A 20,365-nucleotide genomic window follows, 5' to 3' on the forward strand; every position below is an offset into this window, starting at 1 on the left:
TTTGAAGAATCAAACTTTCCTATTCTTACTCATGAGAAACTGTAATGGGAATGAGTGATTTCAATCGATCTAGATAGACAAAATTATGAAATGAACAATGAAACTCTTAATATAAATAAAACGTTTTGAACATCCATGACTATGAGTTTATCAATTGCTTATATAAAATATATCTAAAATTGATTTAATATAGTGTCTTCTTTATTTTGATGCTTATTAGTCCGTGTCATCTCGCAATGGCGAGGGACTATAGGAATCGATATCGCGATGTTAAGCATTAATTGAGCTACTTGTTGACATGCTTGTTAGCTTTCTCATCACTTATAATCAAAGTTTTAATCGCATATGGTTTCACCATGTTATTTGGTCTCTTCCGGAGGGAGAGAGAGATGAACCATATACTATTTGGTTTTTAAAAGTGTTGTATTAATGATATAAGTTCACAGCCTAACTAATACTAACATTAGTCTCTAGTGTTAAATGCTATGTTATAAGTTATACTTGTTTGCATTTGAAATGCATTCCAAGAATGCTAAGTTTAATTAATATATACAAGAAAGTGCTTGGGACACTTAACAATATTATGGTGTTTGCTTGAATCTTTTGCGTTTTATTATTTTTATTTGAGTAATTGGCTCTACCCTGTTATGAAACCAGCTCAAGAAAAGATAGAAAAGATAGATCAACGCCTTAGAATTCAACCTCTTCGAGGGGGCAACCTCCTTTACATTACATAAATGAACAATTCTTCGATGATACAAATGAAAAGACCTCCTTTCTATATATAGGAGTCTAAGGGGTCATAACATAATCAAAGCCGACATAACAATAATAATATAAGGGCACAATAATAACAATAGTGGGCTTCTATGGGGTACAATAGTAACAATATGGGCACTACATGGGTACATCAATATAATAAGTGGGTTATACTAATAACAATAAGGGGATACACTAGTAGTATAGGGGCCTAACATGCCCCTCTCCTTCAAAAAGCGTTGTCCTCAACGCTTGAGTAGTTCTTGATGCTTCTGTATAAAATTCTTGTCCTCCCATGTGGAATATTCAGCGGGTAAGTTCTTCCACTTGATGAGATACTCTGAAATTGATCGATCTTGTAGCTGTCGGGTTCTTGTTTCTGTGATTGCTCCAGGTTCCAATACGATTTTTCCTTCCTCTTCAATTTCTGGCAATATTGTTTGAATTGGAATCTTTTGCAACTTTTGAATAAGTGGCCATACTTCTCGTCCTTCTTCCATTCATCCCTTGCTTCGTTTATCCAATCTGGTTGGATAATATAAATAGCACAAAACAATGCTTCCACATCCTCATCCTTGAAGAGTCTTCCCATTCGGTAAGGTCGCCATTTTTTAAGTTCATGTCGTATTGCCAACATTTCCTTCTCATAAATAGCTTGCTTGAGATGTAGGAGTAAAAATACCCAATCACCTACATCAAAACATTTTTCACTACAATGTTTATCTACCTGTTGTTTCGTTTGATTTTGCATCGAAGTGGCTTTATCCTTTAAAAGTTGGAGAACTTGTTGTTGATGCTCGATGTGATCTTTCACTGCTTGAACGTTTTTCTTCTTGATATGTCCTTCTAGCTCTAGAGTTTGAGTGGTAACTTCTTTCAATCCTTTACAAGATATGGTCAGATTCATTTCTTGATGCTCGATGTGATCTTTCACTTCTTGAACATTTTTCTTCTTGATATGTCCTTCTATCTTGATAGTTTGAGGAGTGGTAATTTTGAACAATGAATTACAAGATATGGTTGGATTCATTTCTTCTTTCTCGATGTGATCTTTCACTTCTTGCACCTTTTTCTTCTTGATATGTCCTTCTATCTTGAGAGTTTCAGGAGTGGTAATTCTTGCCAATGCTTTACAAGATATGGTCTGATTCATTTCTTCTTTCTCTGGGGTGGGGTCCTGGTGTATATATTCTTCTTTTGTTGTTTCTTGATCCTTTTCTTCCTCCTCTTCATATTCTATGTAAAATAATTTCCTCTCAGCACACTTATGACCTTTAGTGCATTTTCTATCACAATTGTAACAAGGCCCTTTTTCTCTTTTTTCTTCCAATTTTTGTGGTGTAACCCTTGTAGGTTGTGCAAGGCTAGGAGAAACAACACTTCCATCTTTATAGTTATGAGGGGTACGCTTCCTCGTTTCCATAATTTTGCTTTCCACTATGTCACAAAGCCCTTTTACTCTTTCCAATTGTTGTGGTGTTGCTCTAAAGAAGGTGTTGCTCTTTGTATCCTCATAATGTGCTATCATTTCCTCCGTGAAATTTGACCACGTAACAAGTTGTTTACGAGAACAAAGCCCTTTGTACCATAAAAATTAATCTGGTTCTAAATATGAAGATGCAATACATATCTTTTGTAACAGTTGTACACCATGTAGATCAAAATATTGCTTCATCTGAAGTATCCAATTTACTGGATCCTTGCCTTCAAACTTCCTCATCTTGCTTTTTCTTGGTTTTAGGAGCTCGACCTTGAAACAACTATAACTCTGTACGTTCAGATCTTTAAGTTCTGAAATTGTGACCTGTAGTAGCTCTCTGCGTCCTCTTTCCAATGCCACCAGTCTGATACAAATTGGATTCTCCAAGAAAGAGTTATGCACAATCTCCCAAGATGACTTGATTATATACTAGTTCAGTAGAGCGAACTTGTACGATGTGCCGTGAGTCACTGTTTCAACCTTTGGATCTGAAAAATGCATACAAGAAACAACACTCCGTCCTCTTTCTGTACCTTCTTACGAAATTTAAATCCGATCCATAGAGAGAAAGTTATGATTATTTTCCCCAGGTTACCTGTTTTGAAAGTAATTCATGAGTCTGCAAAAAGACCAACTTCGTGAGATCATATCTCCGCAAATATCACGCGAAAAGTTTTGAAATTCGGACCCAAGGTTCAGCGCGATTTCTTCTCAATTTTTTTTTTTTGCGACTTTTGAAACGTCACAGAAAAAAATTTATAGCGAAAATGCCACGATGACTTGTTTGGAGCAGCGAAACCCTAGAATCCAAAGCTCTGATACCAAATGTTATGAAACCAACTCAAGAAAAGATAGAAAAGATAGATCAACGCCTTAGAATTCAGCCTCTTCGAGGGGGAAACCTCCTTTACATTACATAAATGAACAATTCTTTGATGATACAAATGAAAAGACCTCCTTTCTATATATAGGAGTCTAAGGGGTCATAACATAATGAGAGCCGACATAACAATAATAATGTAAGGGCACAATAATAACAATAGTGGGCTTCTATGGGGCACAGTAGTAACAATATGGGCACTACATGGGTACATCAATATAATAAGTGGGTTATACTAATAACAATAAGGGGATACACTAGTAGTATAGGGGCCTAACACTGCCATATAACTTGGCTCTACCACCTACACACCATGCATTACAGAGCCACCTGCACACCATGCATTACTCTGTCTTATGAATTCCACCTGCACACCATGCATTACTCTTTCTTATGAATTCCACCTGCACACCATGCATTGCCACCTGTAGTTCGAGTTTAACCTAGCTTCCAAGTGCCCAGGCTTGAGGTAATTGAATCAATTGAATCAATTGAATTAGGAACTTTGGTCTTGGCAATCTCCTCGCTTGCGGATCGTTGTCTATTTAGGATCTCTTCCCTCTCGTCGGCCATCTCTAAGATTGTCTCCGCTATGGCAAGATTTCTATGCAGAGGGCGCAGATCAGTCAGGTTAATGTCATTTCATGAAAATTAGCGGTGACATCAAGGCAATCTCCACATGCTTTATTGGGTATATAATTCTTTCTTTTTAAATTTAGAAAATGTTCTGATTGCAATACAAAGTAAGGGTTACAAGTAGTGTGATTCATTACTAGTTACCCGGTGCCATTATTTAGATACCTACTGCCATTATTTAGATTGCGTGCAGACAGAGTTGGTTTCTTCAATTGCTGCTCCTGGACTTGCTCTTGCAGCTTTTCCCTCAAAGTAAAAGGCAGACAAAGTCAGTTTATTGAATTCATGCATCATGAAGATTGGCATTGTTAAAAAAAATTCAGATTCGAAAAATAGATGTTCGTTGGTGTTGTATGAGACTTTACTCATGGAGAAGTTTCATAATTGGATTTTTTTCCCCTAATATTTTATTTAATGCCTCAATTGGCATGCTTTCTCCTATTCTCGTTTACCCAGTGATACCGTTCTATCTTGAGGATTTCATTGTTACTGAAATCACTTCGCTATTAATAAATTCTAGAAGTGGATTTGCTTTTACCTGTTCTGTTTTTCTTTATTCTGACTAATTTATCCCTATGTGGTCTCTTGGTAGGATATTCACAATGTTGGTACTTAACAAGGAATAAATTCGTGCCATACTAAGAGCCCGAAGGATATTAAAAATCCAGAGGACCAGTTTGTAAAAATTGTAAAGGGCAGTTGCCCTATCATTATAGATCCAGAACCCATCACTCATAGGGTTCTCAAATCTTTTAGGATTCATTTCCAAAATGCTTTCTATGTATAGCTTATCCTCTTAGGATCTATTTCCGGAATGTTTTCTGTTTCAAATGAAATTTTATCAAAATAAAAAATTCATACCATTACTTTATTAAATTTCAAAATATTTCTAAAATCTAATTAATTTGAATGCGCCATGAAACCACATAAAAAAATTAGCTGATTACCGCAAATTTCTCGGATCTTGTCCGCACTGCTACGATTCTCTTTTTCGCGGCTGCCCTCTGTTCGCCGAAGCCCTTGCTTCGGACCTGAAGCTTCTTGTTCGGCGACTCCCCCTGATGGCAAGGGTTCTCATCCATGGACGAAGTGATTCCATTGTCAGTCTGTTCCAACTGCATGTAATTTAGCTTCCTCTTCTTTGAAGGCAGCTTCTGATCGTCCATAAATTTGACAATCTTCTCCTTTTCTTCACCTCGCTCGTTACAACCTGAAGACTGATCAGATTCGAGAGAAACTGCCCGGCCAAAGTCGACATTCATAGACCCCAGGCACAATGGATTGAATATCTAGACAGTCAGAATATAGAAAGATTTAGAATTCTGAGAATCATCTAGATTGTAAACATCTGCGAAAGTCTATCTTCTGAACTTGTGACTTTAAAAAAAAAATACATATTCAAACAACAATATAATATACCTCATTTTCATCAATGCACTTCGGTTGTTGAAACATGATATGCAAAAGAAAACTAGCTTTCGTGTAAATACAAAGTACTCAAAATCGGCAAACTAAAGTTCAGTTGTGAACCTTCCACAGTTCCGACGAAGGCATTACAGCTAGAATCCACTATAGTAAGCACCAGTTTTGTCCTGTCCAACAAATTCTTGTTGTTGTTCACATCATTCACCGTCAATTCTATAGCCGTCTTTGCCAAGTAGGCCTTCTATTCCCAACATCCCTCACATTTGCATCAGCATCTGTGTAATAAATCAGACTTAATACAAAGAATGCTACAAACAAAATGACAAAATAATCCTGGTAATGCAGGAAATCCAGGCACAAAAATGTCAGGGCAGACAAGCTAAAACAACCGTTGTTGCTGCAGTTGCGATTTTTATAAGCTGGTGTTTTTACAGTGTTTATTTTCTCTTACCACATGGTCGTATTCTTCAGAAACATGAAGACAGGTTTCATTTTCATGCAACATGTTTCATTTTCGTTTTCTATGAGCATGCCATGTTTCATTTTCAGTACCTTTTGTGTGATCCTGCTAGGCCATCAGTTCAACGTCTTGCATACGATATGTAATCCGTTATCGTGGAAGACTCACATTGGCGGGCTAACCGGGTTGTTTACACCTGTGATGGCGCCACCACTTGTAGCTGTCGTAAGCCCACTATAAACATTTTGTGTGCTTTTTTACTGGCATAGGTATGGCAGTATGTATTTGACTCTCATTTAGATCCAGCCCTTTTCTACTGGTATATGGTATATATAAATATGTATGGCATTATGTGTTTGACAGTGAGCTTTATGGGTTTTCTTTTGTAAGATTAACCTATTTCAAAACTACTGCTACCGGTAGCGACTACCCTACCACAGTCGCTCCCTTTTTAATATTAGACCCTAATAGAAAAACACGATTTCACGGAAATAGAGAGTTGATAATGCTATGGAAATGTCCTCATTATATAATATAATGAAACTTGCAAAATTAACTTATCTTGACTTAAACTAATGATTTTAAACAAAATTGTTAAAAGGTAATGGATTAGCCGACCCGCTATGTTATGTGCACCAACCATAGTGAGTCGCCTTCGGAGCTTTGATTAGCCGAGATCCTATTTCTACGTAGATAAAGGCTCTTGGATCTGCCCACTACACAAGCTCTATATGTCCAATTTTGGCTTCTGCTTGAAAAGGATCTTATTTTCTTCCCGCTCCTGGAGAATAGTAAGGTTTTCCCGCTACTGGCAATAGAAGGTGTCCCAATAGAGAGAATAGGTTGGGGAATAACCCTAATTCCTGTTCATTTACTAATGAACTCAGCCACCGGCGAATCGACCCTTTCTACCGCTTCAGCAGTAAGCAACTAAAACACCATTGTTCATAGGCTCCTTTCAGCTATAGCGGATGAGTGAATCGTTTCACCAGTGCATGAAAAGAGCCGAGAGATTACAATGCCTATTTCATTAGATTAAATTTAGTAAAACTTCATATTTGTAATTACTAAGAGCTACGCCCAATTCTAGTTACGCATCGACTGTATTTTCCTCATGCTCAGCTTCAACATACACAATTAGCTTAGCTGAGGAGTGGTTTAGCAATGTTTTGTTGTTAAAGTTCTGTTTTAACTACCGGCAGGGACTTGCTGCTTCGCAGCCTATCTTGTTTTAAAAAAGCATTAATATAAATAGAGATAAATGGTAGTAGATGAAAGGATAACAAGATTTTTTCAATTATTCTAATTAAATTTAACATGGTGTTCCAATTACTATATTTTTTTCAAGTACATAATAGAATTAAATAAAAACATAATAATCACAATTAAATCGATACCAATTTTACAAAAACTAAAAACCAAAATTAAATTTACTAGGAAAGAAACATGAAAAAAATGTACTTAATTAAGTGATAGATGAATTGAATATTATATCAATTTAAAAGCACAGAAAGGTTTATACATTTTTCTATTAAGGAAAGTTGGAAGACAAATTCATATTCATTATTTAGATATTCACAATGCACATTAACATATAATTTATTTATTTCAACCTATATAGTTTTAGTTATTTTTATTCAATATTATAAAGAAATAGAAATATGTATTTTAATATACATGCGTTATAAATAAATAATAAATATTTATTTAATTAACAAAGAAATTTGAAATGGATAATTATATTTTTGAATTACAATGACTATAATATTATATTAAAATGAATTAATATTAATGTAGTAATATACATTAAATAAGTGGTAAATAGAAATAGGAATTAAATCCTAATAAAATCAAAACATTTATGTTATGATACATTTTGATGATGATGATGGCTAACGTCCACTGAGACCAAACTTTGGTCTATTGGACGTAAAGAAACGAATTATTTAGTTTGATTTAAGATTTTATTCCTATGCTCAAAAAGCTTGGAGAAAAGCCTCCCCAGCTCACTGTAATTTTGAAAATGTAAAAGGCTAGGAAGGTCAGTATTGTAACAAAGATTTGAAAGATCTAATGTGGTTGTACGCGGGGCACTCTAAGAGGAAGGGATTTTCATCCTCGATGTTCGTATTCTCACAGAGATGGCAGAACCTTTACATCCATGGTGTTTTAGGAACTACCCAATGACCCGTTTCACTATGGAGCTCATGAGAGTTCGTTCTAATATTGGCTATATTAATTTTCTTCTTTGAACTAGTTGAAACAAAGATATACTTTTTCTCTTCTAGGGTGGGGTTGATGACTTCCTTATAATATCTTAATTTTCTTTTGGCTGCTAAATCTTTCTCACACCACATTTTTTCTTTGAACTTAGAAGTAACAATATTTTTAATGTTATTAATGTTTTTCAATGCAACATTCTCGTCAATCTCCCAATGGTTTAACTAGGCCCTCGTGTCTTTATACCAACCTCATTTGAGCCTTAGGTGGTTTTGGCTGGAATTTAAAGCTAGCGTAGGAAGTCTATGGTCTCCTATGTTATTGAGTTTGTGCTTGTACAACAGAAGCCTAGTCATAGCTAGGCCCTCGATAGGGGAAAGACCCAATTCTATAAGGAGAATAGGATAGGGTGTGTTGCTTTTAATTTTGAGGTTATACATTATAAAATGCTTCTAGATTTGCTCAATCTTTCTCCAGGATTCTCTAGAGATGTTACAACCCCAAACCTCACAACCATATAAGATAACTAAAGTGACTAAAGTTTCAAAGAGGAACTTCTTTCTATCCCACATTACGAGGTTTTCCGTCTTACAATTATTTTCAAGACCAAAATAAGCTTTCCATCCCACATTAATCCTTTTCTCAATGCTATATTTCCAGTTGAGCTTGTGATGAATATCAATTCCTAGGTGCTTGTAGCAAGACACTTCCTCTAAGTTACTATTGTCATACATAAAATTAACGTAAGTGTCCTTCTTGGATTTGATAATCGTAACTTTTTTTTTTCAGTGTTAACAATCATACCCATGCTAGAGAAAAAATCCTTAAGAAGTATAAGTTACTTATCAAGATCAGATGGGCACCTTGCGAGAAGAACAATATCGTCAGCATAGAGAAGAAGGATGATGACTATCCTATCTAAGATCATGCCAGCACATCCTACTTCCTCTAAACAACCTTCTAGCATGTCGATGTAAATTCCAAATAGGGTAGGGGAGAGGGGGCAACCTTGTTTAACTCCGATATTACACTTAATATCTTTCTACCACCCCTCATTGCTCTTTAACTTGGCAATTACATTCTCATATAACCTTGTAGCAGCAACTCTCAACTCAAAAGTAACATTTAGCTCTTCTAATATGTTCCAAAGGTTGTTTCTTGGAACCGTATCAAAAACCTTTCTAAAGTCCACAAAGCAACAAAAGAGATTGGATTTATCATTGCGAAATTCATCCACAATGATCCTAAGCATAACGGGGTGGTCTGTTGTTGAGTGTTTCTTTCTAAAACCCGCTTGGCCTTTAGCCCGCTGACCTTCACTTTCAAGCCATATGTTCAACTTCCTTTCCAAAATAATAACATATAACTTGGCTAGGAGAAGGCTGATCGTAATTGTCTGATAATTAGAGGGGTTATTTGTATCCCCACTTTTAAAAATAGGTATAATGAGGCTTTGAGTTCATAGTTTAGGGAACCCTTGCTTGACCACTTGATTGAAAAGGTTGTGAATGTGGGGGATGAGGACAGGACCTCCAATTTTTAAGATTTCCATGTGGTAACCTTCAATGTCCTTAGCTTTCCCATTAGCCAAGCGATTAACCTCAAAATCAATCTCCTCTAATGAGAAAACTTCTTTCGTTTTGAGTAGGCTTTTAAAGTTATCCATGAAATTTGGAGATTCATAAAGCTTTTTCGTATAGAAATTTCAGTCATGTAAAGCAATTTTATTATTATCTTTAGTTTTCCTGGTTAGAATCTGCCTCCAGAATTTCTTCGGAGCTACCTTAGAGAGGTGTAAGAGATTCTCTTGTCTTTTATGAATATATTATATTTTTTTCCTTTTATTTAGGGCTTTGTATATTTTTATCTTGCCAATTTTAAGAGATTCATCAACAACTTCCTTAATTGCTCTCCTCGCGCTTTTACAATCTTTGTCATACCATGGGTTGGTCTTGCTATTTTTTTTATTACTTGAAACTTCAATTAAGAACTTGTTAATAGAATATGAGAGAGTTGTAGTAAAATTATTAAAATTAACTAAATTATAATAATTTTTTTAGTTTTATTTGGCTTTTATTTAATTTTTTATTTTGTTTTTTTTTTTTTTTTTCTATTTTTCTGCTTTCATGAATTATAGTTTCTTTTTATGACTATTTTCAGAGATGAAAAAATTATTAAAAAATCTTTTTCCATTTTTTTTTCTTTTTAAGTTATTGTCTTTTATATATATATATATATATATATATATATATATATATATATATATATATATATATATATATATATATATATATATTCAATTCCAATTCCATTAATTTTTTTGGGTTAATTTTTAATTTGACTTTATTTTTTTCCCTTCACCTTTTTATAATTTTATTTCCCTAAAGCAACAATTATACAATAAAACTTCCATTTCAATGAATATAATTAAATTAGTAAAAAGACAATAGTTTTTAGAATGGTGTGAACATTTATTTCCTATTTTATTAAGAAATTTTTATTGATATATAGTTACTAATTTTTAGAATCGTATGATGCTTGCTAACTTTGTTGAATTTGTTTTATTTACTTATAGTTTTTATAATTCTTGAGTCCGAGGCATATCAAGAATTCAAAAAATTTATCGAGAAATTATTTATTAATATTTGGGTGTATATTTTCTACTAGGCCAAAGGATTTGAAATTCCATCCGAGGTGGACACTTGGATGGCGACAAATCCAATGTAATGCATTAGAGCTCTTCATTTCATTTTAGGGGATGAAAATTTTAAGGTGCATAGGTTGGGGTATGGGATTCAAACTAATTCTTCCAGCACAGAGCAGCAGGGGCATTACCAACATCCCATTTTGAAGTTCCAAATTCCGGTTGTTGTTGCAAAACAAGGGATTGCTTTGCATTAATTAAGGGGTGGGTCTTTAACTTCTCATTTGTTTTAATCATTTTGTTGAAGCTAATTTACCTTATTTCTTCTAGCCAAACAAAAAAACACTGGTCTAAGTTACCATGAAAAATGTCAACGTGTGAATTTTGTTAAAGTCGTTTAATCTACTACAACTTTATTCCTTGCTTTATTCAAAGTGAATGTGTCAAATTAAACCAATTTAATACTAATAGACAATCTTATAATATTTGGAAAATACTTAAATGACTAATGATATGTTTTTATTTTTCTTTATATTTAATTTTTTTAAATGATTTTTTTGTTAGGTAACTTAATTGATAATTAAATTGCACCATTAAATTGTCAAAAACAAGGTTCATATACTTGCGAAGTGTATGTGCACTATATATGCTAGTGGTTCCTTTTCTATTATGAAATCAAATTCTAGTTTAATTAAATGCAAGGAAGCTTAGACTAACTCAAGTTCAATTCTCATTAAAGTGACACACATGTTATTTCCATAAGGCTTGTCAAATCAAAATGAATTTAAAAGAAAACTACTCTAAAAGAAATAATCGAAAATGAGAGAATAAGAAGTTATGTTATTTACGTGAAATGAAAAATATCTTATTGACATGATTGAAATTTAATCTTTCAAACTAAATTAAAAACTAACCTATGAACAAAATTAAAACTATTCTATGGGAAAAAATTGAATTTATTCTATTGGATTGAATTAAAATAACTTTGAATTGAGTTCAAAACCATTCTAAAATGTCAAATTAAAGGTATGAATTCAACTACAATCCTTGACAAGTTATTCGCCTGTGAACCCAATCATGATCATTAAGCTTTATTTAAATTTGAGACTAAGCTAGAAATTTAACTAAAGAACTTATAAAGAGAATGATTTTGGTATTTTGATTTTATAAATCGCTTGACCTGTTACAATGGAATCAACAGTAAGTGAATAATGGAATCAATAGTAATAACTAATGATAAAGCGTGAAACTAATTGCAGAAGAATGCAAATCAAATGAATCAAGATAAAACAACTACTCTAACTTACGACTGTTTAGGTGGGCCTCCTTTTCAGTGCAAGGAAGAACAAACTGAAATCAAATCAATAAATGACACAAGCATTAGAGTTTGGAACAGAGTACTTATTTGCCAAAATACAATTTTAAGTTACAAATTTAAAGTGCTTCAAAACCTTGCTATTATCTACCATCTCAGCTTATAAATCAAGGCTATATTTATACTATTTCTGATTTAACAATTAAAGAAATCGATGTTGAAAGACAAGTTCTGGAATTTCCACTTGGTGTTTGAATTCGATGAAGAAAAAAATCTTGCATGATTTTCTCCATCGTAGCAAATCATGCAAATCCTCTTTATCTACATATCAACTTATTCAAATGCAGATGCTCACTCTCGTGATGCCATTTTCTCCACATTTGTTTGATGTTGAAACCAATTATTTGTAATGCCTATCCATAAACAAAGCAATGTTGACATGTAATTTGAGCGAACAAATTCTCACTCATGATGATTTTGTGAGTAGGAACAATAAGTCGGTGTTCATGTTTTTGACATTTGGCATCTGCTCATATATTTCATTCACCTTGAAAGTCTCTACATCCTATATTAACATGGATTGAGCTCCAGAAAATGTAGTTAGATACAGGAATATCAAAGTTTGGTAGTCAAAGTGATATTTTAGTTATTTTCAAAAAGAAAATCTAGATTATGGGCTATAATTATTTGATACCTTTGTTAATGCATGAACATGACCCAAATGATCTGATGAATTGTAAATATATCAAATAAAGAATAAGATGGATGAAAAGAAAGGAAAAATGATGTCAAAATTGAGGAAAATTATAGGATCCAACACTCCCCCACATTGACGATGTTGCATGTCCTCATGCACAAAACTCAAAATTGAAGAAATCTCCTTGCTATTGTGCTATTCTCAGGACTGAATCAATACATTCCATTTTTACGATTTATAAGTTACCGAGACAAAAATGTCTCATAACTAGATTGCACATGTTTAAATAAGTAATTTTATCATTAATATGTCACTCCTTCATTGTTTTCTTTCATTGTGGAGTTTATTTGGGCTTGTATAGTGGCATTAGAACCCTGATTGAGTTTTTCATAAACTCCACGTATTTGAGGTCTATGGTGTAAAGGAGACACGGAGCACGAATACTGTGAAGATAGAGTGCAACAAAAGGTTAATCCAGTGGAACAATGCAGTGGGATGCCCAAACTATTGACTCTCTGTAAGTTTCATATATTTCAGTCATAATGAAAGACGATTGGAGAAATTGAGTGGCATAATTTTTTTACATATCCTTGGAATTTAGAATACAAATCTGCAATACTTGGTCAAACGACAGGATTTATTTGCATTTACTGCATCAAACAAGAGTTTACTTATAGTGAAATTTCTGAAATATTGTATTTTCATTTACGACAACAAACAAGAATTTAATCACAGTAAAATTTTTGAAGGATAACAATTGCATTTATCATAGTAAAGAGGAGTTTAATGACGGTAAAATTTCTAAAGTATAGTATTTATATTTTAATTGAAGAGTGGTCAATCTTTCGGCGAAGATGTATATTTTTTGTGGTTTGAATTAAATTTTTAATTGAAGTGTGGTCAATTTTTCGGTGATTTGAAATATATATATTTTTAAGAGGCCATTGGTAAAATAAAATTTATTTTTGGAGGCTAACAAGATTTGAACCTAGCTCTTTGCTAGACTATTTTTGAAACTTATCATTAAACCACAAATCCAACTTTGTTTGAATCAGGAGGAGAAACAAATTTATATCTTTTAAGAAGTATTGCATATATTTTGAATTTGAAAGGATTTGAAGACTACTTGGTTAAATAAAAATTATGACTTCAATAGTTTCCATAGTTGGAGTTGCTCTTAATGGAAAGGGAAATTATCAAGAGTGGTTTAGAAGGCTTAAAAGTTCCTTTGTTTTTAACAATTTGTGGGAAGTTTGTCAAGGCAAGAAAGACAGTGATGGAAAAGAAATTGCATCAGAGCCACTTGATAATGAGAAGAAACGTGCAATTTGGGAGATAAAATAAAACAAGGCATATGCATTAATAACTTCATCAATGACAACATTTCTTGTGGTACTTCATTCTAAGCACTAAAGAAGTTGATAGAATTGTATGATTCACACTCAGAACTCGAAATTATTCAGTTATTGTTACAGCTGTTTAATTTGGAGATGAAGGATGATCCTTTAAATAGTACCTCTGAAATAAAAGCCATTTTTCATGATATAGGAGCCACTGGAATTAAAGTAGGTTTACAACTTACAAACTTTATAAATGTCCTTCACCATGTCTATTCAAACTATTTGGAATCTCTCCAAGCTAGTGGGCAGCTAAAAGACATTACATTTAATAAACTAGTAAGAAAAATAGTTGAGAGAGAAAAATCCTTTGGGAAGAAAGAGGCTCCACCTAACTCTAATGTAGAAACTTTGTGACTTGAACAAAAGGATCAGAAGTCTCATGCTGAAACTTATACTGGTGATAAAAGTAATAGAATTCGTGGTAGGAGAAATTATAGAGGCAGGGGGGGGGGAATAATCAGGGAGACAAACAAAAAAATGGTAGACAACAAAGGAATTTTAATGATAGACCAACTATCAAATGTTTTAGATGTGGTAAAATTGCTCATACTACTACTAATTGTAAAATACCTTGGGAGAAAGTCAGTGAAAGGAGAGAACAATTGAATGAAAAGAAAGATCAACCACCACCAGATAAGGGAAAATCATCAGAGTCTACACATTACATTGTTTCTCATTGTAGTTTTAATATTAATGATGTTTTCAACACTACATTTTATTCATGGCAAGATAGTTGGATTTTAGATTCATGAGCCACTTGTCATATGACATTTAAGCGAGATTTTTTTGAAACATTCAATGATGATATTGATGGTGTTATTTACTTTACTCAAAAGTCTCAAACTAAACCATTTGGAATTGGGTCTATTCATTTGAAGATACCGAATTTTCCAGATTATGCTCTAAAGGATGTACTTTATATTCCATAGTTTTAGTGAAATTTGATGTATCTTATCCATATTCGGCAACCGGGGCATTCTATTCATATATTTGATGGCATAATTCCTCACATCAACCTTGTAGCTCTGACATCCCACATTACATCTAGGAGTAGTTGGCACATTCAGCTCAACTCTTTTAGGGTAAGCCGCTTCCCATGCCTTGTGTTGCATTTCTCTCGCTTTTTGGTTTTTCACTTGTATGAGTATTGTTTTCTTGATTTATTTGAATGCTTGCTATCGTTTACATGTATACTAGCTTGTTCTAGCTCTGTTTCAGTTTTCGTTACTATCTCACTATTGTCGCATGCATGAAACTATTTTGCACAGACGTTCGCCCAACCAGTGAACTACCTCACCCAGATGCATGTTGATTTGTTTGATGAATCTTTTATTCATCTTTTTCACGCGCTTTTAATCACTTCTGCTATCAGTTAGTGTCGCCATGCATTCATTGACTTACTTTCTTTCAGTTTCCCCTTCCAAATATCAATATGAGGAAGTTTGATCGCAAGAATCCGTAACATGGATACTATATATGGAACAATTTTTTGATCTCCATAATGTGCAAAACACACAAAAGGTAAGAATTGCAACATTATATTTGGAACCCAATCAGTTTGTAGGGTATTGATGTCTTTTCTCTCATAGAAAAATTGTCACTTAGTCAATTTTTACGGATGAAATGATAACACATTATGAGGATACAAAGAGCAATACCTTCTTTAGCCAATTGATAAATCTCAAATAAAAGGGTTCAATGGTGGAGCACATAGAGGACTTCCAAAAAGTGAATATAAGGGTAAATGGTATTCTAGAGGAGTATGGATTGATGTGTTCATAGGGACTGTAAAGGATAACATCCAATATGAGGTTCACCTTTGGAAACTTGATTCATTGGAGAAGGCATTCAGGTTGGCAAGGAAAATTGAAAGAAAAATTATGGCAACAAGGAAGCCTACCACTAACAACTATAACAATGGAAGCATTGGAAGATATTAAAACCCTCATTAAGTCACAGTTTTATCCCATTGGGTATGTGGAAGACTAGTTTTATCCCATTGAGTGTGGAAGTTGCACACAATTTCTATATATGCGCAACTTATGTATTTGTGTATATATGAAAATTTTACATACACAAAATATATTCACATATACATATGTTGCGCATATACGAAAGATATTCACATATACAGATGTTGCACATATACGAAATATATGCACATATAAAAAAGTTGTGCATATATGGAAGATATGCACATCTTCCGTATATGCACAACTTTAGTATACGTGCATCTAATGTATATGCGCATATATTCTTTATATGTGTATATAAACAAAAGTTGTGTATATACAAAAAATATACACATATACGAAAGTTTCACATATACTGAAGATATGTGCATATATGGTAGATGTACATATATGGAAGATATGTGCATATTTTCCATATATATGAATATATACAAAATATATGCACATATACAGAATTTGTGCATATACAGAAGATGCACATATCTTCCGTATATGCACAACTTTCATATATGTGTATTTCTTCCATATATGCACAACTTTTGTATATACATATATCTTCTATATCTGTAAAACTTTTGTACATATGCACATATATTTCATATATGTGTAGCTTCTGTATATACACAAATACAAAAACTACGCATATACATAAGTTGTGCACAACTTTTGTAATATGTATCTACAACACTCTCCAAATATACGCATATCTTTCGTATATGCATAATCTCCATACATGTGCATATACTTCATATATACATAATTTCATATATGTGTAACTTCCATACATGTGTATATCTTTTGCATGTGCACATCTAATGTATATGCACAACTTGTAAATATGCGCATATACGAAAGATATGCACATATATGGAAGATATTTGCATATATAATAGTTGTATATATATAGAAGACATGTGCATATATGGAAGTTGTACAAATTCTATATATGCACATCTTTTGTATCACATATCTTCTGTATATGTGTAACTTCCATATATGTACATATCTTATGTATATGCACAACTTTCATACATGTGCATATATGGAAATTGTGTGTTTATAAAAGATATGCATATATACAGAAGTTGCGCAGATACATAAGTTGTGCATATACGGAGGTTGAAATAGTGCACAACTTTGGTATATGCATATATATGGAAGTTGTGCATATATAGTAGATGCACATATACAAAAGTTGCATATATAAATAATTTATGCATAAATTAAGCCATTGTATATGCATAACTTTCATATATGCGCAATTTTTGTATATGCACAACTTTCGTATATGTGAATATCCATTTGTGCATATATGGAAGATATGCACATAATACAAAATATGCAGCTATATATAGGTTGAAGTTCTGCACATCTTTCTTATATGCACATATCTTCCGTATATACACAACTTTTGTATATGTGGGGCAACAAATCCTTGATGGCATAATCTCAGCTCATGAAATACCTCATTCTTTGAAATCTCGATGAAGGCCAGGGATGTTAATGAAATTGGACTTATCCAAAGCATATGATCACTTAAATTGGCAATTCCTCTTTCAGATGATGGCAACCATTGTATTTTCTTAAGACCATATATGATGGAATAGATCCATGGTAATAACCCCTTTCTTTTCTATTATTCTCAACAGATCTCCCCTAAGGAAATTCCACTCCATCCAAGGCTTGAGGTAAGGCGCTTCCTTATCCCCATTCTTGTTTATTATCACAATAGAATACTTGGTCCATTTTCTTCAAGAGCCAAAGTGAGAGGGTCACATAAAAGGAAGAAGATCCCTGAAACTGATCTCTCGGCGACAAACCAGCAATTTGTGGACAATAGTATGCTCTTTGGAGAATTGAAAATTTGAGAGATTAAAGCCTTCCATGTTATTATGGAAAAGTTTGATCTAGCCATAAGTATTTTGTTTCCTTCCTGTTGCGTCATTTTCTGACTTGCTGTCACATCCATGTCTTGCTGTTGTATTTATGCTACAAAATGAACAGGGGAAAATTTGAAAATTGGAGACAAAGCAGAGGATTAAAAGAACGTAGGAGTGATCAGGTGTGGAGAGATCGAATAGGGAGGACAGAGCTTCATATCAGATATACAGGGATTACATGAGATCTGAATTTACAAAAGAATCACAGAGGAATCAAGACCAAATTGCAATCATAACGGCATAGGAGAGGTCGTGGAAGTCAGGGGGTCGATTTTCATTTAATATTACAAACATATTTTAACAGAGGAAAACTTCGTAAAACTCGACTTCGTGGGCTTGAAATATTATTAAAATTGGCAGATAACGCTTTTGGGTACAGAAGTTGAATATATATAGAAGATGTGTATATATAGAGGTTGTGCCTATATAGAGACTACATTTTTGTGCATATATGGAAATTGTGCAGATACAAAAGATATGCACATATCTTCTATATATCTGTCATTTTTTTATATGTGCATGTCTTTCGTATATACATGTCTTTTATGTATCTGTATCGTATATGTGCAAATTCCATATACAGAAAATGTGCATATACGGAAGATATGCGCATATCTTTGGTATATCTGTAACTTTATTATATGTGCATATCTTCCATATATGCACATCGTTTATGTATCTGCATCATATATGCACAAATTCCATATACAAAAATTGTGCATATATGAAAATTGTGCTTATATGGAAGATATGCGCATCTCTTCCGTATATACATATATTTCGTATATGCGCAAATTCCATATACAGAAATTGCGCATATACAGAAATTGTGCATATACGTAATATATGTGCATATCATTCATATATGTACATCTTTTATTTATGTGCATCTACCATACATGTGCAACTTCCATATATGGAAATTTTTCATATACGGAAATTGTGCATATATGAAAGATATGCGCATATCTTTTGTATATGCGAAATTTTTCTATATGCACATATCTTCCAGGTATATGTGCAACTTTCATATATACACATAACCTCCATTTATGTGAAACTTTAGTATATATAACTTTTGTATATGTGCATTGTTATCACCCCAAGAAACTCTCCTAGGTTGTATCTCGGAGATGATCGGGAACATTACAAACTCAACAAAATGTTGGAGATGGATGAATGGAAGGAATTATGCTTGTCCAAGCCAGATAACCATTTCTACTATGCTTAACTCTAGACATAGGTGAACACCCCCAGACTACAAGGCTTTAGACCACCAATTACTCACAGTTTGAGGATTAGGAGAACATGGAGAATGCTGACCACACTAGTAGATGCACAAAACCCTGTGATGGTAGATTGCAACCAGTAAAGAGGTATGCAAATCTATTTCCTAATGCACAGATAGGATGACAACTCTCTCACACTAAGTAAACAAAAACCTCCGTAACACATTCAATGATACATACTAGACTTCAACACAGAGGTGGGATGACAGCCCCTCTAATGCTAAATATCAAGAGCACATGAACAAATGCATAACAAGCACAGCCTAGAACAAAATAGAAGTGGAAAGTGAGCAATTAATAGCAAAAGAAGATTGTATTAGCTGAAAATGAAGACCAAATGCTGCAAGTATCAAAGTAGTTACAGTCTCTAGAAGTTGAACCTTACATCAAAAATACAACCATCAACCCTGATTACATCTGTGTTTTGGGTATATATAGAGTTTGATTACAAAGACATTTTGCTATTCTAACCGTGGAGGGGTCATAATTGACCACCAACCACCTTAACTCTATAAAAGAGTCTCTGCTACAATCTATGTGCTTTAATAGACAAAATTAATCTTTTCAGATACTCTGCTATCCTTCTCGAGCAGGTGGAGTGTTGCATGAAAGAAGCTCCATAACTGATAAATGTGTTTATTTGGTCGAGGCTGTCATTTTTTCTTCTCGGCCGTTCTACCTCTTGAATGTGGTTGTTGGAGAGGAAATGCACGAGGTATAGGCAAACAGGTTACCTTCGCCCTTCAGGAGCATGAAATGGCTATGATAGTGGATAGTATGGATGAATGAAGAAGGAAGATCGACCGTTGGATTGCGCAGATCAATGGCAGGAATTGGTCAGCGGAGGATATCGGGAGATACAGAGGTGGGGAAACATGGGCCGTTGGATCACATGAATGGATGGAGGAGATCGTTTTGCAGGAAGAATCGGGAGATATGAGATCGGGATGGACACAGGTCGTTCAATCTCAAGCACGCAGATCCAACGACTATCGGGATTCGAAGGTACACGAGGGATAACGAGCAGGGAAAACAGTTTGGGAGGTAAGCGGTATCCCCCGCACCGCTTTTCGGAGGTGGGTGGTAATTGTACGTGGGCTCGCAATCATAATCATGAGGTGACACGTGGTGGATGGGACGTGGCGAAAATCGTGTTGATCGTGAGTTAACGCGTGGGTGGCTTACGAGAGCGGGAGGAGCGAATGCTGTCTGATTGCGGCGACGATGATCGGACGGTAGGGAACAAC

At 34.1% G+C, this 20,365-nt stretch overlaps 1 protein-coding gene across 1 annotated transcript; it reads right to left on the reverse strand.

Moving 5' to 3' along the window:
* Positions 1-4,674: 4,674 nt before the first annotated feature.
* Positions 4,675-5,198, reverse strand: LOC149151711 (uncharacterized). Its single transcript, XM_089445659.1, has 2 exons — positions 5,175-5,198; positions 4,675-5,044 (listed from the first exon to the last, which is right to left on the reverse strand). Exon 2 carries the CDS (start codon positions 5,015-5,017, stop codon positions 4,691-4,693), a length of 327 nt encoding a protein of 108 aa, XP_089301785.1. The 5' UTR covers positions 5,018-5,044; positions 5,175-5,198; the 3' UTR covers positions 4,675-4,690.
* Positions 5,199-20,365: the final 15,167 nt, after the last annotated feature.

This window comes from Pinus tabuliformis, chromosome 9 (assembly GCF_031772625.1).
Source record: "Pinus tabuliformis cultivar Carrire ecotype Pingquan chromosome 9, CPIR1, whole genome shotgun sequence".
Lineage (NCBI taxonomy): Eukaryota > Viridiplantae > Streptophyta > Pinopsida > Pinales > Pinaceae > Pinus > Pinus tabuliformis.

Coding starts and splice junctions, on each gene's coding strand:
- LOC149151711 (XM_089445659.1), bottom strand. CDS start 5,017: ATGAATGTCGACTTTGGCCGGGCAGTTTCTCTCGAATCTGATCAGTCT.